The 21658-nt window shown below is 66.1% G+C and overlaps 4 protein-coding genes across 4 annotated transcripts in view; 2 read left to right on the top strand and 2 right to left on the bottom strand.

Annotated features, from left to right (window-relative positions):
- Positions 1 to 4417: 4417 nt before the first annotated feature.
- MICOS13 (mitochondrial contact site and cristae organizing system subunit 13) lies at positions 4418 to 5563 on the bottom strand. The gene is made up of 4 exons (XM_056107281.1): positions 5485 to 5563; positions 4997 to 5174; positions 4857 to 4908; positions 4418 to 4599 (listed from the first exon to the last, which is right to left on the bottom strand). Exons 1-4 carry the CDS (start codon positions 5511 to 5513, stop codon positions 4502 to 4504), a joined length of 357 nt encoding a protein of 118 aa, XP_055963256.1. The 5' UTR covers positions 5514 to 5563; the 3' UTR covers positions 4418 to 4501.
- A 3462-nt stretch (positions 5564 to 9025) lies between these two features.
- On the top strand, positions 9026 to 10886 carry RPL36 (ribosomal protein L36). The gene is made up of 4 exons (XM_056107282.1): positions 9026 to 9056; positions 9222 to 9316; positions 9958 to 10092; positions 10681 to 10886. The coding sequence occupies exons 2-4, from the start codon at positions 9224 to 9226 to the stop codon at positions 10768 to 10770; spliced, it is 318 nt and encodes a 105-aa protein (XP_055963257.1). The 5' UTR covers positions 9026 to 9056; positions 9222 to 9223; the 3' UTR covers positions 10771 to 10886.
- Positions 10839 to 20385, bottom strand: LONP1 (lon peptidase 1, mitochondrial). Its single transcript, XM_056107268.1, has 18 exons — positions 19957 to 20385; positions 16700 to 16788; positions 16321 to 16440; positions 15741 to 15969; positions 15581 to 15642; positions 15175 to 15304; positions 14794 to 14877; positions 14487 to 14707; positions 14058 to 14196; positions 13799 to 13977; positions 13376 to 13463; positions 13065 to 13187; positions 12841 to 12957; positions 12371 to 12511; positions 11979 to 12144; positions 11520 to 11737; positions 11283 to 11447; positions 10839 to 11126 (listed from the first exon to the last, which is right to left on the bottom strand). The coding sequence occupies exons 1-18, from the start codon at positions 20383 to 20385 to the stop codon at positions 10944 to 10946; spliced, it is 2883 nt and encodes a 960-aa protein (XP_055963243.1). The 3' UTR covers positions 10839 to 10943.
- A 771-nt stretch (positions 20386 to 21156) lies between these two features.
- The window catches only part of CATSPERD (cation channel sperm associated auxiliary subunit delta), a 32672-nt gene continuing 32170 nt past the window's right edge, over positions 21157 to 21658 (top strand). The window contains exon 1 of the mRNA XM_056107260.1: positions 21157 to 21175. Within this exon, the coding sequence (XP_055963235.1) occupies positions 21157 to 21175 (19 nt within the window). The remainder of the gene's footprint in view (positions 21176 to 21658) is intronic.

Below are 21658 nucleotides of genomic sequence, written 5' to 3'. Positions count from 1 at the left end.
GGGCAGCTCTGCCCGCCACGCAAGGAAGGAGGCTTCAGGGCACCCCACTGAGCCTGGAGTTCAGACGCGTCCTGGACTCAAACCGACGGGTGCAGGCAGAGGGGTACAGGTAGATGCCGGGGGCTGTGTCCCCCAAGAGAGTCAAACTAGGGCCCCAGGGGAGTCAGGTGAGGCCCGGGTCTGGAGCCATCCTGAGCACTGGGGGAATCCTTGCCTCAGCAGCCCCCTAGGGGCCCAACCAGGCTGAATGCAGTAACACGTGACGGGTCCCAGCTGCTCCCCTGCTGTTCCAACACAGGAACCCCCCCCCCCCCCCCAACACACCTGGGGGCTGGAGCCATACCACAGCTCCGGCCCCTTTTCCGAAGACTCAAGCTCTGGCCTGTGGCTGCTTGGCTCTGGGGGGAGCTGCTCCCACCTGCCCTTGGTCTCGTTCCCCTGCGTTAGCTTTTGGGAGCGTGCAGCATTCCTAGGATTCAGACACGTGCCCCCGACCCTAACTCTGCACTCAGGGATCCCGCCGGGCACGACGGGGCGCCAACAGGCAGATCCCGATCCTCTGAAGGCAAAGGCAGGGGTTCTGACTGGTCAGCCCAAGCTGCCCTGAAGCAAGCCCAGGGGAGGAAATTTGTGGAGAAACGTCCCTGAGGAACAACAGAAACGCTCCACAGCGCCACCTCATGGCGTTTCGCTGGAGCTGCCGTGGCCGAACTTGCCCACGCTCAGTATTTTCCAGCCCTGCATCTCTGATGCAGTGTCAACTACGGGGTCATTCAAGGATCAAGCACGCAGCCTGGGGCCACGGATCAAATACTGAGCCGGGAGGGCGCTTGCCTTGTACGGGTTCTGTCCCTGTAGCTCACATGCCCCCCCGAGCACTGTCACGAGTGAATCCTGAGTGCAGAGTCAGGAGGAACCCCCGAATCTTGCCGGGTGGGGCCCCGGAACACAAAAGCCTTTCACGGAGGATCCCTTCACGCCACGCATGAGGGATGCAGAGCTCAATCTTGCTTCCGCCACCCTCCTCCATCGGAAACCGTGAAGGTGTGGGGATGCCCGGGACAGGAAGCATTTGCGAAAGGGGCTTCGAGGGAGAGATTCTCCTCGGGCAAAGCACGTGCCACGCCGCTGGGTTCAATCCTAACACCCGGGTGGCCCCATACGAGGCAAGCGCCCTCAACGCTCAGCTGCAAGCCTGAGGCGGCCTGCTTGATCCTCAGCGACCCGCAGATTAACATGGACTCGAACCCACGGGCCGGAAATCTTTAGGCAGGAAAGTCGGGCCATGCTTTTCCCCAATGCACCGCGAGAGGGCGCTGTGGGGCGTCTCCGCGCCACCCAGTGTGGTTCTCTAAGAAATGTCCACCCCTGGTCCTGACCTCCCTCCAGAACCTACGGTGGCTCCCAGGGCCCTCAGGATTTCTGCATAAGAGAACAAAAAATAATTTCCGCCCAGTGGAGCCGCATCCTCATCATGGGAGACCATTGGTCCACTGCGCTGACTCTGGCTTCTTTATTTGGGGGGTGGGCCGTGGGTGTCCGCAACAGTTCCTCGGGGGCTCGGGAATTCTGTGGTGCTTCAGATGGAATCCAGGGTGAGCACAGAAGACAATCGTGCCTTCCTGAAGTGGCATCTCTCCAAGTCGACACATTCTTCCAGGTCTCCAGCCCTCTCCTCCTCAGAAAACCCCACACTCCACATTTCTGAGGGTGCCATCTTCCTTCCTGGGAAGTTTTGGGATTCCTATCCATATGAGAAGTCCCGAGTCCTCTGTTTTCTGTGGAGGAGGGTGGCAGGGGCCAGACTCAACTCCAGCATCTCCAAAAGTCTGGGGTGAAAGTACCGTCAGAGAAATCAGGAGTGAGTTCAAAAGAATTGTGATTAAAACAGTAACAGTGAGCCTAAGCCCGGGTCATCTCCATCCCTGGAAATTCTAAATACACCACTCTGCCGAGAATCACTGTCACTGTCACTGTCCTCCCGTTGTTCATCAATTTGCTCGAGCGGGCCCAGTAACGTCTCCAGTGTGAGACTTTGTTGTTACTGTGTTTGGCATATTGAATATATATTATATATATTATATATATATAATATATACACATATACACGTTTTTCCTTATTTGGGGGTTTGATGTGTGGGCCCGCGGGGTTCTGGGGACCCTCATGAGCACTTGGGATTGAACCAAGTCGGCCAAGAACAAGATACAGCGCTTGTGAGTGTTGCTGTTGTTGTTCTCTTCGCCATGAGCATGAGAAGCTCTGAACCCTCTTTGCTCTGTCTGTGACCCAGCCCTTCGGAGACGTTTCCTGTTACAGTCAACCCCACATGCCATCACCCCACGTTCTGGGGGTGCCCAAGCCTTTTCTACAAGGAAGAGGGGGCACGGACACAGCAAGATACAGCTCAGAACCCCCCGAGTTGGGGGTGAGGGGCCTGCCATCAAGGGACTGAGGCTGTTTTGGTTTTCTTTGGTTTGTTCGTGGTTTGGGGGCCACAAACCCAGCAAAACTCAGGGGTTCTCCTGGCTCTGCACTCAGGAATCACTCCAGCACGCACGACTGGGGGACCGTATGGGAAGCCACAGAAAGAAACCAGGGTCCTGTGACTGCAGGCAAGAGCCCTAACGGCTCTGCTCCCGCTGCAGAGACCCAAGCGGCTTGCTTGATCCTTAATGACCCTATACTTCACATTGAAGCAAAGAAAAGGGCTGGAAAGCTTAAGCGTGGGAAAATTCGGGCCACGGTAGTTGCGGTGACACGCCACGAGATGGCGCTGCGGGAGTTTCCATCCCCCTCCAGGCTTGTTTCTCTAAGAATTTTCCACCCTGGGGTTTGCCTCAATGTTAAGTATGGGGCAATTAAGGATCAAGCACGCAGCTCCCACAGGTGCAGCGGTAGGGGAGCCGTGTGGGTGCTTGTCTTTCACGCGGGTGACCGGGGTTCGATTCCTGCCTCCAGATCTTTGTGGGGAACATAGCTGAATCTCCTCTGGGGGTTGAGGTGGGTTGCCCCAGTTTGGTCTCTGGGCAATGAGGGGTGCAGGGGTTTGATCCCGATCTGGAACGAACAAGGCGAGATTATTTTCTTTTATTTTTTTGTCCTCTTTGCTCTGAGCAAGGAAACTTCTGAACCCACCTTGCGGTGTCTGTGACTGAGCCATTTACAAATGTTTCCTGTTAGGGGCAACCCACACCCGGTCACCCCCCATTCTGAGGGTGTCCCTCCCCTCTCTAGAAAGACGTGGGGGGGGGGAAGAGGATACAGCTCAGAACCCCTCAAGTCGGGGGGAGGGGATCTGCCATGGAGGAACTGAAGCTGTTTGAATTTTCATGCTTGTTTGTTTTGTCGTAAATCCTGGCCTTCTGGGAGAGCCCAGCAAGCTACCGAGAGTATATCCCGCCTGCACAGCAGAGCCTGGCAAGCCTGGCAAACTCTTGTGATGTGTTTGATATGCCAAAAACAGTAATAATAACGGGTCTCATTCCCCTGACCCTAAAAGAGCACTGGGCTATAGAGACGTTACTGGTGCCCGCTCAAGAAAATCAATGAACAACTGGACGACAAGTGTGACAAGTGGCTAGTGACAAGTTTGTTTGTTGATGGTTGGGGACACACCCAGACATGCTCGGTGGGTTCAACTGGCTCTGCACTCGGGAATCACACCGGTATGAGTGGAGGACCCTGTGGGGAGCATACGAACAGACCCGGGTCCTATGAACGCAAGGCAAGAGCCCTAACCGCTCTGCTCCCTCTGCATAGGCCCAGGAGGCTTGCTTGATGACCCTGTCCTGAACTTTGAAGCAAAGAACTGGGCTGGAAAGCTTAAGTATGGGATAATCGAGCCGCAGTAGTCACTGTGGGGGTCTCCGCTTCTCTCTAAGAAGTTTCCACCCTTGGGTTTGCCTCAATGTTAAGTATGGGGCCATTAAGGATCCAGCACGCAGCTTCCACAGGTGCAGCGGTGGGAGTGCCGTGCGGATGCTTGTCTTTCTCGCGGGTGACCGGGGTTCGATTCCCGCCTCCAGACTTTTGTGGGGAGCATAGCTGAATCTACGCTGGGGGTTCGGGAGGGTTAACCCAACTTGGTCTCTGGACAACCAAGGGTGCAGGGGGTTGGTCCCAGTCTGGAATGAGGGGCGCATGGAAGAAGATACAACTCAGAATCCCCAAAGCCGGGTGAGGGAATTCGCCATCAAGGGACTGAGGCTGCTTTGTTTTGATTTTCTTGTTTGTGTCTGGCTGGGGCCACACCCAGAGATGCTCAGCGGGGGGACACTCCTGGCCGTCAGCAGTGTCTGAAGCCCCGCAGGCTCTCAGGGTACCAACCAAGCACCCCCGGCTCCCAACACACACACACACACACACACACACACACACACACACACTCCCCAGAAGCAGCGAGCCTCTCTGCAAAGCTTCCTCCAGAGTCCTTTATTGGATGCCAGGAGGGCCTGGCAGGCACGCGGGGGGGCTTGTGTGGGGTCCGCCGAGTCTTCCGGGCTACTTGACACGCTCCTTCACATAGTCCCAGCCCTGCTGCGTGTACTGGCAGGCCCTGGAGGGGGCTTCTGACAGGGCCTTCATCACGGTCACGATGCCTGCAGGACAGGATGCCCCCCGCCCCCAACCCAGCTGTCACAGACATGCGACACCCCCTTCCCTGGACCCTCCTGGCCTTTTCCTTCCATTCCTGTGCTGGGTCTGCACCCGCTGCACTGGGGATCATGGGCTGAGTGCATGGAGGGTTTGGGGGGAGGGGGGGCGGCCTCTTTCCCCTTCCTGCCCCCCAACTGGCAGCAGCAGGAGGGGGTCTGGGTTTCTCTGCGCCCCCCAAATGCTGGCACCCAGGACGTACCTGAGTCCCACGAGTCCCGGAAGCGAAAGTTCACCTTGGGGAGGGCGGGGAGCTGCGGGGAGAGAGAGAAGGGGGCAGAGAGGGGCTGGGGCGAAGGGCCACGGAGGGACCCCCCCAGTGCTCGTCCGGCTCGGGGGTACCTGGGGCATCTTCAGGCCGGTCTGATCGCTCACGTACTGGCCGGCCTGGTACAGGGCGGGGGTCACCACCTCCTCGTACTTCTTCAGGGCCAGCTGGCTCCTGTCGCCGGTGCCCAGCAGGCCCTGGTCGTACACCAGGTAGACGGCGCCGCCGGCCACGCTGCCCTTGAGCACCAACCTGGGGCCGGGGGAGGTCAGGGGGGTCAGCCCAGGGGGGTCGCGGGCCAAGGGGGCTGGACACCCCGCCCCGCCGCCCCCGATCCGGCCGCCCCGGCCACGCAGCCACCTGCCCAGCCTCATCCTCATCCTCGCCGGGCCCGTTGCCGGGGGTCCCAGGGACCTTGGGGACCTCGGGGACCTCGGGGCCACCCACCCCCACCCCCCCGCCGCCGCAGCCGGGCCAAGGGGGGTCTTGGGCACGACACGTGACGTCTCCCCAAAGGAGGGGCTGCTCGGGGACTCCGACCCCGCCGGGTGGGCGCACGCACCTCAACACTGACCACATGCGGGACACCATCGTCGCGGGGCGCCGCGCGCAAGGACACTCGGGTTTTTCCCCCCCACCACCACCCCGACTTCCGGTCGGCAGCCGCAAAGGCCGCTGGGAAGTGTAGTTCCGGCCCTCGCCGCGAGGGACGCCGGGAAGCGTAGTCTCCGCGCCTGCCGCAGAGGCTTCTGGGAAGTGTAGTCCCCGGGCGAGCATGGCCGCCGCCGCCAAGGCCTCTGGGAAGTGTAGTCGGCGGCAGCTACCGTGAAGGCCTCCGGGGTCGGAGTCTGAGGGCGTTTGCCTTGCACGCGGCCGGCGCGGGTTCGATTCCCAGCATCCCATTGGGTCCCCCGAGCACCGCCAGGAGTGATTTATGAGTGCATGAGCCAGGAGTGACCCAAAAAGCATAAAAAAAGAATTAGGATTAGAGTTTGAGAGAGTCAGAGAGTTAAAATTAGAGAGATTTAGGGGCTGGAGAGATAGCACAGCAGGTAGGGCATTTGCCTTGCACACAGCCGACCCGGGTTCGATTCCCAGCATCCCATCTGGTCCTCTGAGCACCCCTGGGAGTAATTCCTGAGTGCATGAGCCAGGAGTAACCCCTGTGCATCACCAGGAGTGACCCAAAAAGAATAAAAAAAAAAAAAGCCTGAGGGCCCTGCTGCTGCCTACGGAGAATGGGGTCACCAGTCATGGCCCACGGCAGGGAGAAAGAAGCGGCCCCGTTTCCTGGGTGGCTGCTTCCGAGCACAGAGCCGGAGTGAGACCCTAAAAGCAGCCGAGCAAGGGGCTGGAGCAATAGCACAGCGGGGAGGGCGTTTGCCTTGCACGCGGCCAACCCAGGTTCGATTCCCAGCATCCCACATGGTCCCTTGAGCACTGCCAGGGGTGATTCCTGAGTGCATGAGCCAGGAGTAACCCCGCCCTGTGCATTGCCGGGTGTGACCCAAAAAAGCAAAAAATAAAAGGAAGAAAGAAAACGCCGGGGGGGGGGAGGGGCTGGAGTGATAGCACAGCGGGTAGGGCGTTTGCCTTGCACGCGGCCGACCCGGGTTCGATTCCCAGCATCCCACATGGTCCCCCTGAGCACCGCCAGGAGTGATTCCTGAGTGCATGAGCCAGGAGGAACCCCTGTGTGACCCAAAAAGCAAAAACAAAAACAAAAAGCAGCCGAGCGTGCTCCACAGTGCTCCCCGGAAAAGGAGCCCGCGTCTAGGGAGAGGGGGTCTCGAAGGTGGCTGGCTGGGCAGCGTGCGAGGGGGGGCGGGCAACGGCCCCCTGGACTCCCGAGCACCACCCCGGGTGGTGTCCCGGGAACGCCCGCGTAGGTCTGACTCTGCCCCTCCGGGGCTCGGTTCCAGGGTGTCCAAGGGGGCCGCTTCTGGGGCGGGGGTCCCTTTGGGTTAGAGAATCCAAGCCCTATCCCTGGTGGTTCGGGTCGGTGAGTGCAAGCCTGGTGGCACCTGTGGAGCTCCCGTTTTCAGCACACCCAAGGGTGGGTGGGTGAGGGACGGGGGAAGGCGGGAAGGCCACCCTGCTGCCGAGGTGGTGGCCACCAGGCCTGGAGGCCCTCAAAGTGTCCCAGCGTCTGAGCCGTGATCCCGGACAGGAATCACAGGGAAGGAAGGCAGCTTTGCAGGCCAGTGGTGTGCAGTGTAGTGCCTGACCCTGGGACGGGACGGGTTGAAGCTTTTGCAAAGCGCTGTCCGCCTTTGGTGCAAGATCTCTCGCTGCAGAGTCTGGGAAAGAAGGAGCTGCAAGGAATTTGGGGCGAGGATTGGTTCCAGTCTGTCGAGGTGTTTGGTTTATTTGCTTTGGGGCCAAATCGGCGATGCTCAGGGCTTATTCCAGGCTCTGCAGTCTGGGAACCCCATGGGATGGATGGAAAGGGATCGAACTCTCGTTGCTGCATGCAAACTGCTTGACGATCGGTCTGGATCCAAGTTCTGGAGATTTGGGAAGTCCTCAGCTTCACCCACGCGAAGGCCCTCCGGTCCTGGAATTTCTCCGAATTCCTCCTCTTCTCTGTCCCCCGTGGCTCAGGAATTCGGATCCTAGATTCCCAGGGCAGGGAAGCAGCTCCAAGAACCGAAGTTCATGCTTTTCAGGCAAGGAAAACCCTGGGAAACTCCGAGTATAGAGTCCAGGGGCCCCATCACGGTCTATTCTATATCGAGGCCCTCCTGCAAGCCGGATTGGAGGTGAAAGATGAGAACTAGAATTGGTGGCGGAGTTTGACCTGGCTTTGAAAGCGTGCAAGGATTCGAGCTTCCCGTGTGCACTCTGGGAATGCAACCCCTCAGGCGAGGGCAAACTATCACTATACCTCCGTTTACTTATTTTTTATTTATTTGTTTTTTTTTTTTTTTTTGCTTTTTGGGTCACACCCAGCGATGTTCAGGGGTTACTCCTGGCTCTGCACTCAGAAATTACCCCTGGCGGTGCTCAGGGGACCCTATGGGATGCTGGGAATCGAACCTGGGTCGGCCGCGTGCAAGGCAAACTCCCTACCCGCTGTGCTATCGCTCCAGCCCCCTGACTTTTTTTCTTTTTTTTTGCTTTTTGGGTCACACCTGGCAATTCACAGGGGTCACTCCTGGCTCTCTGCACTCAGGGGACCCTATGAGATGCTGGGAATTGAACCCGGATCGGCCGCGTGCAAGGCAAACGTCCTACCTGCTGTGCTATTGCTCCAGCCCCTTTTTATTTTTATTTATTTATTTATTTATTTATTTGCTTTTTGGGTCACACCCGGCGATGCTCAGGGGTTACTCCTGGCTCTGCACTAAGGAATGACTCCTGGCGGTGCTCAGGGGACCCTATGGGATGCCGGGGAGTGAACTCAGGTTAGCTGCATGCAAGACAAACGCCCTCCCCACTGGACTATGGCTTCGGACCCCCTGAGCCCCTTGCTGCTCAAAAATATTATTCATTTTTTGCTCTTTTTGGTCACACCCGGCGATGCTCAGGGGTTCCTCCTGGCTCATGCACTCAGGAATCCCTCCTGGCGGTGGTGCTCGGGGGACCACATGGGATGCCGGGGATCGAACCCAGGTCGGCTGCATGCAAGGCCAACGCCCTCCCCGCTATGCTATCGCTCCGGCCCTATTCCTTATTATTTTTTTGTTTGTTCTGGGGGACAGGGGGCAAGACCCCGCTGATGCTCAGGGTTGACCGAGTCCTGCCTCTGCACTCGGGAGTCACTCCGGGTGGGATGGAGAGGTGAGAGGTGGGGGGTCGGGGGGGGGGGGAGCCTTCGGGGTGGGGGTGCCTGGGATCGAACCCGGGCGGGAACATCCTTCCGGCTGTACCCTCTGGACCCGACTCTGGGCCTCCCTTGGGTAGACGTTTCTGTTCCGTGGGCCGTAAACGCCCCAGCCCCGCCCACCGCAGTGGAGCCTCCGGCCGCCAGGAGGCGCGCGCGCCGCCTCCCCCTACGGCCTCTCTGGCCCGCCGCGCCGCGCCGGAAGTGAGGTATCCCAGAACCCCGCGCGGCGCCGGAAGTTGGGTATATCCCAGGGCCCCGCGCGGGGCCGCCCCTTCCGTCTCGCCGCCGCCCAGCAGCCGCAGCAGGTCGGTGGTCGGCGCGCGGGGAATCCGCCTCCATCCGGGCGCGGGGGTCGCGGGGTGCGGGCGCTGGCGGCGCCGCCGGGCGGGGGGCGGCCCCGGGGTGCCGCGGGGAGGGGGAGGGGGAGGCGGGGGGCCCGGGCCGGAGCTCACGCGCGCGCCCCCCTGCAGCCATGGCCCTGCGCTACCCGATGGCCGTGGGCCTGCACAAGGGCCACAAGGTGACCAAGAACGTGAGCAAGCCGAGGCACAGCCGCCGCCGCGGGGTGAGTGCCGGGCAGGGGGCGGCCGACCCCCGGCCCCCGCGATCGGGGGCGGGGAGACCCCCGAGGAGGGCGGTCGGGGAGGAGGAGGAGGGAGACCCCCGAGGAGGGCGATCGGGGGAGGAGGGGGAGACCCCCGAGGAGGGCGATCGGGGAGGAGGAGGAGGGAGACCCCCGAGGAGGGCGATCGGGGGAGGAGGAGGAGGGAGACCCCCGAGGAGGGCGATCGGGGGAGGAGGAGGAGGGAGACCCCCGAGGAGGGCGATCGGGGGAGGAGGAGGGAGACCCCCGAGGAGGGCGGTCGGGGGAGAAGGGAGACCCCCGAGGAGGGCGGTCGGGGGAGAAGACCCCCGAGGAGGGCGATCGGGGGAGGAGGGAGACCCCCGAGGAGGGCGGTCGGGGGAGGAGGGGGAGACCACCGAGGAGGGCGATCAGGGGAGGAGGGCGATCGGGAGAGAAGACCCCTGAGGAGGGCGATCGGGGAGGAGGAGGGAGACCCCCGAGGAGGGCGATCAGGGGAGAAGACCCCTGAGGAGGGCGATCGGGGCGCAGGGTGGGGGGGGTGCGGGGCTGGCCCTGTCGGGGATCGGGGGTCGTCACCTCCCGGGCCACCCTGAAGGGACCCCTCGCCCCCGCCCCCCCAGCGCCTCACCAAACACACCAAGTTCGTGCGGGACATGATCCGCGAGGTCTGCGGGTTCGCGCCCTACGAGCGCCGCGCCATGGAGCTGCTCAAGGTGTCCAAGGACAAGCGCGCCCTCAAGTTCATCAAGAAGAGGGTAGGTCGAGGCACGGGGTCGCGGTGACGCTGCGAGGTCCGCCCACCCTCCGCCCCCACCCCGGTCCTGCTACCAGGGGCCCAGAACGCAGAGCCCAGGAGGCAGCTCCGCCAGCCAAAACGTGTAGCATGTGGGACCGGCAGGGTAGTGGGGAGGGGGCCCCCTGCTCACCTCCGACCCCGGTCCCGACATAGGGTTCCTCTGAGCATTGATGGCTTCGTGTGTCCCCAAAGCGAACGAAAATGACCCAGAACAGGGAGGCCTCGAGGAGGGGAGGCTGGCTTCTGCGTGATGGCGCGTGCTTGGGTGTTTTTGCTTTTTGGGTCACACCCAGTGATGCTCAGGGCTCACGACTGGCGGTGCTCGGGGAACCACATGGGATGCTGGGAATTGAACCCGGGTTGGCTGCGTGCAAGGCAAACGCCCTCCCCGCTGTGCTACCGGGCCAGCCCCAGTGCTGCATGCCTTTGTCTTAGTGCTCGGGAGGGAGTTACTGGCTCTGACGCCCTCCCCCAGCTCTGCCCCGAGCTTGTCGCGTGTTACCGGGGAAGGGCTGGGTTTCCGCTGCTGACCGGTGCTCCCCAACAGGTGGGCACGCACATTCGGGCCAAGAGGAAGAGAGAGGAGCTGAGCAACGTGCTGGCGGCCATGCGCAAGGCGGCCGCCAAGAAGGACTGAGACCCTTGGGCAGCGGAAACGGCGACCTGGGGCTGCGGGCATGGAGGCGAGCAGGCAGTGCGTTCTGGAAATGGTGTCTTTAATCATCATTAAATATGTGCAGTTTTGGAAATTGAGTCGTCGTTGATCATTGAGTCCTTGGCTGGTCCCCGGGCCGCAGCAGGGCCAGGCTGTCACCGGTCCAGCGCCACGGCCTGTGGCCGCTCCTGCTCGCGCGGGAAGGCGATGCGGAAGACGTCCTGGTAGTGCTCCACGAAGTGCACCTCCAGGCCCTCGGTGATGAAGGCCGCCAGGTCGTAGAAGTCCTTCTTGTTCTCCGCCGGCAGCACCACACACGTCACCCCCGCGCGCTTGGCCTGGGGGGGGGGTCAGCCCTGAGACCCCATCGGTTTGGGGGCTCCCGGGTCTTAGGGCCTCACTTCAAATGACCGTGATGGGGCCGGGGCAGCGCAGTCTCCTGACCCCGTGGCCTGCCCTCCCCACCCCCCACCCCCCGGCCCGCGGGCGCTCACCGCGATGGTCTTCTCCTTGATGCCGCCCACGGGCAGGATCTTGCCCGTGAGGGACACCTCGCCCGTCATGGCCAGGTTCTGCCGCACAGGCCGGCCCAGCGCCAGGGAGAGCAGGGCCGTGACGATGGTGCAGCCGGCGCTCGGCCCGTCTTTGGGGGTGGCGCCCTGGGGACGGGGGAGCAGGTGAGGGGAGCCGAGGTGGCTGGGTGTGTGTGGGCGGGGGGGGCTCACGCTCACCTCGGGCACGTGCAGGTGGATGTGGGAGGCGGCCAGGAAGTCGTTGCCGGGGTCCTGCTGCATGAGGAAGGCCCTGGCGAAGGTGTAGGCGATGCGGGCGCTCTCCTTCATTACCTCCCCCAGCTGCCCCGTCACCTCCAGGCTCCCGTCCTTGTCCCCTTTGCTGTCCTTGTCTCGCGGCCGCCGCAGGGACGTCTCCACAAACAGCGTGGAGCCTCCTGGGGGGAGGACCGGGGTTGCTGGGAGCCACTCCGGAGGACCCCCACCACAGCCTGTCCAGTACCCCGAGCTGGGCAGTGGCCTCCGGGGCAGGTTCTTTGTGGGAGGGCCAAGCCCGGGCCCCCCACGACCCCAGCCCCACAGCGGAAGCACCAAGCCCTGTGCTGCGGAGGCCCCAGAAACCTCTCTGTGCCCTCAGCACGCTGGCCCGGCCCAGCCCCTGGTCCCCGCGCTGCTCACCCATGGCGGTCCAGGCCAGCCCCATGACCACGCCCGGCGGCGTCACGTCATACATGCGCTCCACTGTGAACACGGGCTTCCCCACGAAGTCCTGGAGGTTCTCGGGGGTCACCTCCACGAAGCTGGCCTCGCCGCTGACGATCTTGTAGGCGGACTTGCGGAGCACCTGGGCGGGCGGGCGGGAGGGAAGGGGACGGGATGGACCAGGGGCCTCGGCCTCTTCACGCACACTTGACCCGGAGGGTCTGCGGGCCCGTCCGTGGCGGGGGCAGCAGCGCGGGGCGGCCCTGCTCGCGCCGCCTGTGCTCCCGGGGACTCGCCAGGGCCTCGCCACAGCCCGTGCCCGGGGCTGCCCGCGCCCACTCCCAAGGGGTCTCGCCCGGCCCGCGCACCTTCTCCACCTGCTTCTGCAGGTTGCGGACGCCGCTCTCCCGGCAGTACTGCTTGATGAGCAGCTTCAGCACGTCGGCCGACAGCCGCGCCTTGTCCTCGTCCAGGCCGCACAGGGCGCGCGCCTGGGGCACCAGGTACCGCTGCGGGGCCGAAGGCAGAGCGCGGCTGGCCCGGGGCGGGGGACGCTCGCACACCCGCCGCAGCCGCCTCCGAGTCCGGCCCCGAGGGGGGACTGCGTGGGCCCTGCCCGCTGGGGCTCGGGGGACCCTGGCCGGGTCTCGGTCACGCCGCAGTAGCCGGCCACAGCACCCCCAGAGGCTGCAGACGGGCAGTGGGGGTCACGCACGTCCCCGTCGCCGTCGCCGCAGGCAGCACGCGCGTCCCTCTCCCAACCGGGAACACGGGACGCCCAACCTCCCTGCTCCTCCCTCCGAGGGCGATTCCAGGCTCGGTGCTCGGGCAGCCGCACCTCAGCGATGGCCAGCTTCTCCTGGGCCACGTAGCCTGACACGTTGATCATCTCCATGCGGTCCCGGAGCGGCTCGGGGATGGTGTCGGTGACGTTGGCCGTGCAGATGAACAGCACCTGGGCGGGCCGGCGGGAGGCTTCAGCTCGGGCCAGTCCCACCCACGGGCCCCCACCTCCCCCAGGGCCCCCGCCCCCGCAGACCCCCAGCCCACAGGGGCGCGGACCTTGGACAGGTCCACAGGCACGTCTAGGTAGTGGTCCAGAAAGTTGGCGTTCTGCTCGGGGTCCAGTAGCTCCAGCAGCGCCGACGAGGGGTCCCCCTGGTAGCCGCGGCCAATCTTGTCCACCTAGCGGCAGCCGGGGGTGAGCGGGTGATCAGAGCCCCTTCGCCAGACACTGGGGCGGGGCACAGGGCGGGGGCAGACAAGGCCCACTGGGGCAGGAGGGTCAGTAGGCCCAGCATGGAAGCGCAGGGACTCAGGGGAACCCCCAGGGACTGGCCCGGGGCAGGGGGCGGGGATGTGCCCCCACAGACCTCGTCGATGAGGATCAGGGGGTTCTCTGTCTTGGTCTTCTTCAGACACTGGATGATCTTCCCGGGCATGGCACCCACGTATGTCCGCCTGCGGGCGGGAGAGACGGACGCAGCATGGGCAGGGGCCAGCCCCCCCGCCTCTGGCCCAAAGCTGCTGGGAGCAGAGCTGGGAGAACGGAGAGGCTGTCGCGGGGGGCGGAGGGAGGGTGCCCAGCAGCCAGAGAGCCGGGGGTGCTGGCCGAGGCACCGAGACTTGGCCCTGACACTGAGCGCCTGGACTCAGCCGGGCCCAAGCGCCCAACCACCCCCTGGGAGGCAGCAGCGGTTCTCTGCCACTGCCCTCTCGCTATCCGACCCATCCCAGCGGACACAGAACTGGGGCCCGGGAAGGGCAGGGGACGGGGACGGGGACGGGGGGGCTACCTGTGCCCCTTGATCTCGGCCACGTCCGTCATGCCCCCGACGCTGAAGCGGAAGTACTCGCGGTTCAGGGCGCGGGCGATGGAGCGGGCGATGGACGTCTTGCCCACGCCGGGCGGCCCGTGGAAGCAGAGGATCTTGCCCTGCGTGGAGCCCCGGAGCTGGCTGACGGCGATGAACTCCTGCAGGGAGGGGGCGGGGCAGGGTCGGACCGGCCGCGGAGGGCAGCGCAACAGGGCCGCGCCCCCAGGCCGCCGCTCACCAGGATGCGCTTCTTGACGTCCTCCATGCCGTAGTGGTCCTCCTCCAGCACCGCCTGCGCCCGGCCCAGGTCCAGGTTCTCGGCGCTCTGCTTGCCCCAGGGCACCGACGTCAGCCAGTCCAGGTAGTTGCGGGTGACGCTGCGGGGGGGGGCGGGCGAGGTGAGCGGGACCCACGTCCCCAGTGGCCCCCAAATTAGGGGCTGTTCCGGGACTCTCAACCTTCCCAAGCCAAGCGTCTGGGAGGGGAAACTGAGGCCCGGAGGCAGGCGAGCCGAGGGAGGGGTGGGGGTCGGGGACGGACGGACGGACGGGGCACGGCAGTGACCGCCACCTCCCGGGGGTCGCCCCCCTCCCGTCCCTGCGCCGAGGCCGGCGGCGCCCGGTGCGCGGGGGCCGCCTCCCGGGGGCCCGGCGGGGGCGCCGCTCACTTGAACTCGGACGAGTGGTTGTCCAGCAGCGCCAGCTTGCCCAGCTCCTCGTCCACCACGTCCATGACGTGCTTGGGCACCTGCAGCTCCTTGAGGCGCTCGCGGAACTTCTCCTCGATGGCGTCCTTGTCCTCCTTCTCCAGCCCCAGCTCCTTCTTGATGATCTTCAGCTGCTCCTGCAGCAGGTACTTGCGGTGCGTCTGCTTGATCTTCTCCTCCACCTGCGGGGCGCGGGCTCAGGCGGGGGGCCGGGCCGGGGCGGGGGGCGCGGGCTCCCGGGGTCCCCCGCCCCGCCGCGCGGCCTCACCTCCCGGCCCAGGCGCTGCTGCAGCTTGCTGAGCTCGAACTCCTTCTTGAGGAGGGACAGGGCCTTGTAGAGCCGCTTGGGGATCTGCGGGGAGGGGGCGAGACCCGGAAGTGGGGGTGGCGGCGCCCCGAGAGCGGCCGCCCGCCCACCCACCGGGTTCCAGAAAGACGCGTGCCAGCCCAATTGGGGGAGACCAGAGCGCGGCCTGGGCGAGTCCCCCGCACCAGCCCTCGGGGCAGGGCGGCAGAGAGGACCCCCAACCCGAGGTAGGGGGCGGGGCCAGCGAGGGGGCCATCCGGGCCTGGCTGGGGCAGAGCCTGGCATCGGGGGAGGGCCGAGGGCGGGCGGGGAGGGGGGTGGGATCTCTGCCCGGGGCCTCACGTTGGTCTCCTCCAGCACGTCCTGCAGCTCGTGGGACTCGGCCCCCGTCAGCGCGGCACCCATGTCACTCAGGTAGATGGGGTTGTCCACCACCCTCTGTCCAGCCTGCATCATCTGCAGCACCGACTCCCTGCAGCCGTCAAGTAGCCGCTGCTGCCACTGCTGGACCGGGGGCGCCCGCCACGGAGGCGGGCAGGGAGCACGGGGCGAGGCCCAGGGGCCCAGCAGGCCCCCCAAGATGCCCCCTCCATCGTCACTGAGTGGCAGCGACCGCACCCCCGCCTCCCCTGGGAGAGACTCCAGGCCCCGGCACCCGACTGGGCTCTGCGCTCCCCACAGTCCAGGGGGGCCAGAGTGCCCCCCAGCCTCCCCCCGGCGGCCGAGCCCAGCTGCCCGCAGGCCCCACCTGTAAAGCGGGTTCAGGGCGATGATGTCCCGGATGGTCTTCACGATCTCGGCCGTCAGGGCCTGGCGAGGGCGGAGGGGGGGCCAGGTGAGGGGGGCGCCTGCGCCACATCGGCCGGGACCAGGGGCCCCGGGGCCCGGGGGCGGCCCGGCCGGCTGACCTTGACTTCCTCCGTGACCTGGAAGTCCTCGTGCGTCACGTTCTCCACCTCGACCATGAGCACCTCGCCGGGCGCGTCCAGGGCAGGCCCCAGCACCACGTCGGCCTGACGCCCCTCGTCCGCCTCCTTCCTGCCCCGCTTGGGCTTCCTGCGGGGCTTCTGCTCCGGTCCGGCCGCCGCCGCCGCCTCCTCCATGGGCTCCACCTCCAGCTGTCGGCTGATGTGGATCCTGGGGGCAGCCGGGCAGGGCGGCGTGAGGCCCCCCAGCCCCTTCCTCAGCGCCCCGAGGCCGCCACCTCCAAGTCAGAACAGATCCGCCGGCACCTCCTCCGAGAGGCTCCCCGGGATCTGCAGGGGTGGTGCCCGAACGCAGGGTCCCTCTCCCAGCACTTTCCTCTGCCCCCAAATCTCCGCCCCCCACCCATTTCCGGGGCTCTCCCTCCCCAGCTGGGTGGGGCGCCCTGTACCCCACCGAGTGCGGGCAGACACCAGGCCGTGTCACCCCTGGACTGGACGACCCCCACTGGGGATGTGGCCCCCCGACTTCCACCCCAGCCCCCCGCCCTGCCGGCCCCCACACCTTCGGTGCCCCATGACAATCATCCGCAGCTTGTCCCCGAGGTCCTGCATCTCATGGATCTGGACAAACGTCCCCGTGTGGTAGACCTCGTCCAGGCTCTCGACCACATCGGACTCATTGCTGAGGGGGACGAGAGGCCGAGGGGGGCTCAGCACGGGGAAACCCCCCTGCGGGGACCCGCCCGCCAGGCTCTACCCCAAAGCAGGTCAGGACACAGGAAGGGGCCTCGGGGTGGAGGTCCCCCCGCGCCCGACCACTGCACGGCTCCCAGGATGGGCTCAGCTCTTGGCCTTGACCTCTCGCCGGACTACTTCCAGGTTAAGGGTCTGGCAGCCCAGGCAGCTCCCGGGACCCGGTCTGCAGGGAAGAGGCCACTTACTTGTCGTCCTTCTTGAGAAAGACGCCGGCGTACGGCTGGGCCAGGCGGACCTTCCTCCTGAGCAGCTCGACCAGCTTCTTATTCTTGACCTGGCAGGACAGCGACCGACCAGGGCAGTGAGCTGGGGGTGGGGGGGGTCTACTCCCGCTCCCACTCGCCGCACAGCCCCAGGGGCTAGAAGGATTCGCGGGCCACAGGCGACCCGGGCCCCGGGAACGAGTCAGCACAACCCGGGGGGTGGGGGGGGCCTGACCCTGGAACGGAAGACAAAACCAGCCAGTGGGGGCCCTGTAGTGGGACAGGGTGTGGGTGGGGGGCGGCCGCCAACCAACGGTCAGAACCGAGACACGGGCCAAAAGTCCAATGTCCAGCGCGGCTTTCTCTGACGATCTGAGCCAGGGGCACTTTGGTGGTGGGACCCGTGCTGGGGGGGTGCCCAGGGCCTGATCCTGGTTGCGCACAGCAGCGCCCCCTGGCGGCGCTTTGGTGCTATAATTCCCGGCTACGTGCTCAGAAGTGCCCCCCTCGTGGCGCCCAGGCAAGGCGGGCACCGTCCGGCCGCCAAGCGGGCCAAAGGTCGGGATCACCCCCATCCCTCCTCTTCGAACCCCAGCAAGGGCTCTAGACAGCGGCCGGGGAGGGTCTGACGCTTCAGAGACATTTTGGGGCAAGAGGGGCCCAGCCCCAGCCTGCTGCTGGCTCTGCAGCCACCCACCCTCCCCTGGTGTCTGCGAGAGGGTCTCAGGACCGGGTGGTCAGGACGTTGTCCACGCCCGCAGCCTTCGGGCTCGGGCCCTGACTGAAAGCTGCGTCGCATCAGGGGCCGCTTCTCAGCCCAGATGGGGGAGCAGAGCACTTCGGCCGCAGGCAGGGTCAAGGGGCTTGGGCACTGGGCTACCCACTGGCCAGCGGCACAGCTGCCCCCAACTCCCAAGTGCAGGTGCGGGACATCTGTGCCCTCCTTTCAGGGAAGCCCCAGGGCCGGCACCTCCTTGACCCTGGGGCCAGCTCAGGCAGGGCGACAGAAACTCCCTGAGGGCCTGGACAGGCGGACAAGGGGTTCTTGCCATTGCCGCAGGGCCGAAGGGGGCCCGGAGCCGAGACACAGGCCTGACCCTAAAAGCCTGGGCAGAAAGCAAGGCCTCCTGGGCATGGGGGTCAAGGAGAGGGGTAGAACCCTGCAAAAGGGCACATTTGTATTTTTTTGGGGGGAGGGGGGCTTTTTGGGGTCACACCCAGCAAAGCTCAAGGGTTATTCCTGGCTCTGCGCTCAGGAATCACTCATGGGAGTGCTCAGGGGATCGTCTGGGATGCCGGGGATTGAACCCCGATCAGCCAAATGCAAGGCAAACGCTCTACCGACTGTACTATGGGTCCGTGAGGGCACACTTCTAGACTGTCAAGAGCCCCGGATAGCAGAGTTTTTGACTTAAAAAGAAAAAGCCTGGGGGCGAGGTGAAGGTGGAGAGACAGGACAGTGGGGAGGGCATTTGCCCTGCCTGTATCCGACCCGGGTTTAATCCCCGGCACCCTATACCATCAGTCGCCCAAGCACCGCCAGGAGTCACCCCCGAATACCACTAGTGGGGCGTGGCCCGAAAACCAAACTTTTTCTTTTTGGTTTGGCGTTCACCCCCAGCAGGGCGGGCAGATCATGTGGTGGGGGGGACTGAACCCCAGGCTCTCGCGTGCAAAGCCTCTGCCGCAGCCTGTCAGCCCCTCCCCGCGTCCCGTGACGGGGCCTGGAGGTGTGTGGGGGCTCCCCCCGACCAACCCAGTGCTCGAGGGAGATGTGGGGTGCCAGGGATCCAGAAGCTTGGAAGCAGGCGCCGTCTCCCCGACCCCAACAGTACTCAGGGATCCCTCTCAGCACGGTTCGGGTAACCCCACGTGGGGCCAGAATTGGAACCGGGGTCAGCGGCATGCAGGCCAGCCCCCCGACAGCGCCCGACTGGGGCCCCCAGGCATGGCGGAACTCTCCCACGTGTGGCCTGGCCTCCCCAGAGGTCGGAGGTGGGTGAGACACTGTCACGCAGGAGGCCTGGAGGAGCGGTCTGCTGGGGGGGGGGTTCCGGTGGGGTGGGGGTCACTAGGAACCGCGACTCCTTCTCTGGGCACGATCACTGAGACTTGGGTGGGTGTGGGGAACGAGGCCTTCAGCACCCTCTCCAAGGCCAGTGCCGAGAGGTCCGGGGAGCTGATTCACTCGGCAGACACTGGTGTGCAGCTCAGCGGGGCCGTGGGCTTTGGGGAGGGGACAGGAGGTTGACTCACTGGGTGACCTCGCTCAGATGACCTTTCCCCTTGGAGCTCTACAGATTCCATGGCATGGAGGGGGGCGGGGAAGGGGGAGGGTGGTGAGGGGCGGGAGGAGGGGGAGGAGGGAATCACATTCGGGATTTTCCCCTGCTCTGAAAACTCAAGCTCCGGGCACCCAAGTCTCTTTCACCCTCTTACATCAGCCAGCCCCACCTCCCCTCCCCCCCACTCAGGGCTCCCTGCGTGCAAGTCTGGGGCGGGGGGGGGGGGGGGGTCGCTGTTCCCTTTCTCCCCTGGCACTGCAATCCCGAAGAGGTCACCTTCCCAGCCGTCTGCCCCTCGGTCCACAAGGCCCACCTGGGAGCGGGTCACAGACACTGAAATGAGCCACAGAGATGCATCCCCAGGCCCGTGGTACTGGGGGTTTCGGATCCCCAGGACAGTTCAAGGGAGAAAGGGGCGGAAACTGTATCCATGCATGAAACTCCAGCGCAACAATGTAACACACACACACCCCCATTCCGCTCTGCCCCGACCCACCAACGCACACGGTGCCAGCCCAGCCCCAAAGGCAAAAAAAAAAACCAAAACACAGCGTGTCCCTGGCGGTGCCCCGAGCACCGGCGCGGTCGGGGGTCTCCGGAGTGGGGTCGACCCCCGCCAGGGCTCGCGAGCCGCAACGTTGCCCTGTCCGCGGGGTTTCTCCATGGGCGGCGAACGAGGGGGTTCGGACAAGCCCCCAGGGTGCAAGCAAGATTCCCGCGCCCCCCCCCAAAGCAGGGAGGCTCTTGGGGGCTCCGGTCCCTTCTAGTGGGGGGGGGAATCCGGCTGCGGGGGGCTTCTTGGCCTGGCAGGCGGCCGGCCCGGGTTCGAGCCCCGGGACCCCGCGTGCACCACCGGGGGTGAGCCTGGAGGTCGCGAGGGCCCGGGTCTCCGGCCGGCCCGGACCCGGACCCGGACCCGGACCCGGACCCGGACCGGCCCGGGCGCCCCGTTACCTCGATGATCTTGATGAAGCGCGGGAAGACCGGGTTGCGCGTGACGGCGACGAGCGGCAGGTGCGGGAAGACGTCGGGGATGGTCATGGGCGTGAGCGCCGTCACGGCGGGGCCCTCGCCGCCCCCCGCGCCCCCCGCGCCCGCCGCGCCCGCGTCCTCCGCGCCGCCGCCCTCGGGCCCGTCCTCGCCGCCCGCGAACGCGCCCCCGCGCGCGCCCGCGCCCCAGAGCGCCCGGCAAGGAGCGGCCGCCGCGGGCCCGCGGCCCCAGGGCGCCCCGCAGGCCGCGGCGTCGCACGCCCGCCAGCCGCGCCGCGCCCACGCGCCGCCCGCCGCCGCGCCCCGCGCCCCGGCGCCGCCCAGCCGCGGCCCCCGCAGCGCCCAGCCCCGCGCGGCGCCCCACAGCCGCACGTAGCCTGCGCCCGCCGCCATGGCCCGGCCATCCTGGCGGCGCGCGCCGATGGCGTCACTTCCTCGCGCCGCCCGGCCCGCCGGGCGCACGTGACCCGCGCGCGCGGGCCCGGCGGGCGGGGGCGGGCCCGGAGCAGCGGGCGGGCGGGGCGGGGCGGGGCGGGGCCCGGGGCGGCGGCGGCGGCGTGGCCGAGGAGTCGGGCGGGGCCCGAGCGCAGGGGGCGGGGTCAAAGCGGTGGGTGGGGGCGTGGCCCGGATCGGAGGCGTGGCCGAGGAATAGAGCCTGGCCCGGGTGAGGGCGTGGTCCGGGCGCAGGGGGCGGGGCCGGAGCAGCGGGCGGGGCGGGGCCCGGGGCGGCGGCGGCGGCGTGGCCGAGGAATCGGGCGGAGCCCGAGCGCAGGGGGCGGGGTCAACGCGGTGCGTGGGGCGGGGCCCGGGTCGGGGGCGTGGCCGAGGACTCAGGCGTGGCCCGGGTGAGGGCGTGGTCCGGGTGCAGGGGGCGGGGCCCGAGCGCATGGGTCGGGGTCAAAGCAGGGGGTGGGGGCGTGGCCGAGGAATCGGGCGTGGCCCGAGCGCTGGGGGCGGGGTCAACGCGGTTTGTGGGGGCGTGGCCCGGATCGGAGGCGTGGCCGAGGAATCGAGCGTGGCCCGGGTGAGGGTGTGGTCCGGGCGCAGGGGGCGGGACCCGAGCGCAGGGGGTGGGGTCAAAGCAGTGGGTGGGGGCGTGGCCGAGAAGTCAGGCGTGGCCCGGGTGAGGGCAGGGTGCAAGCGCAGGGGGCGGGGCCCGAGCGCATGGGGCGTGGTCAATGCGGTGGGCGGGGGCGTGGCCCGGGTCGGGGGCGTGGCCGAGGACTCAGGCGTGGCCCGGTGAGGGCGTGGTCCGGGCGCAGGGGGCGGGACCCGAGCGCAGGGGGAGGGGTCAAAGCAGTGGGCGGGGGCGGGGCCCGGATCGGGGCCGGGCCCGAGCGCAGGGGGCGGGATCAAAGCAGTGGGTGGGGCGTGGCCTGGGTCTGGGGCGTGGCCGAGGAATCGGGCGTGGCCCGGACGCAGGGGGCGTTTCCCGGGCGGAGCCCTGCGGCCGGGCCCTCTTCCAGGAGTGCGCACCCGGACCAACTCTAAGGGTGCACGGCTGTTTTTTTTTAGGGTTTTTTTTTTTTGCTTTTTGGGTCATACCCGGCGTTGCTCAGGGGTTCCTCCTGGCTCGTGCACTCAAGAATTACTCCTGGCGGTGCTCAGGGGCACCCTATGGGATGCTGGGAATCGAACCCGGGTCGACCGCACGGCCAACGCCCCA

Source organism: Sorex fumeus, unplaced genomic scaffold (genome assembly GCF_029834395.1).
Source record: "Sorex fumeus unplaced genomic scaffold, SorFum_2.1 ptg000156l, whole genome shotgun sequence".
Lineage (NCBI taxonomy): Eukaryota > Metazoa > Chordata > Mammalia > Eulipotyphla > Soricidae > Sorex > Sorex fumeus.
The sequence above is the reverse complement of the archived record's forward strand: the minus strand, read 5'-3'. Positions and strand labels throughout refer to the sequence as shown.

Coding starts and splice junctions, on each gene's coding strand:
- MICOS13 (XM_056107281.1), bottom strand. CDS start 5,513: ATGGTGTCCCGCATGTGGTCAGTGTTGAG. Junction 5,175..5,484: donor CGCATGTGGTCAGTGTTGAG/GTGCGTGCGCCC, acceptor CCCCGGCCCCAG/GTTGGTGCTCAAGGGCAGCG. Junction 4,600..4,856: donor CCGGGACTCGTGGGACTCAG/GTACGTCCTGGG, acceptor CCTGTCCTGCAG/GCATCGTGACCGTGATGAAG.
- RPL36 (XM_056107282.1), top strand. CDS start 9,224: ATGGCCCTGCGCTACCCGATGGCCGTGGGCCTGCACAAGGGCCACAAG. Junction 9,317..9,957: donor GGCACAGCCGCCGCCGCGGG/GTGAGTGCCGGG, acceptor CCGCCCCCCCAG/CGCCTCACCAAACACACCAA. Junction 10,093..10,680: donor TCAAGTTCATCAAGAAGAGG/GTAGGTCGAGGC, acceptor GCTCCCCAACAG/GTGGGCACGCACATTCGGGC.
- LONP1 (XM_056107268.1), bottom strand. CDS start 20,385: ATGGCGGCGGGCGCAGGCTACGTGCGGCTGTGGGGCGCCGCGCGGGGC. Junction 15,970..16,320: donor ATTGTCATGGGGCACCGAAG/GTGTGGGGGCCG, acceptor GGCTGCCCCCAG/GATCCACATCAGCCGACAGC. Junction 14,878..15,174: donor ACGTGCTGGAGGAGACCAAC/GTGAGGCCCCGG, acceptor CCCTCCCCGCAG/ATCCCCAAGCGGCTCTACAA.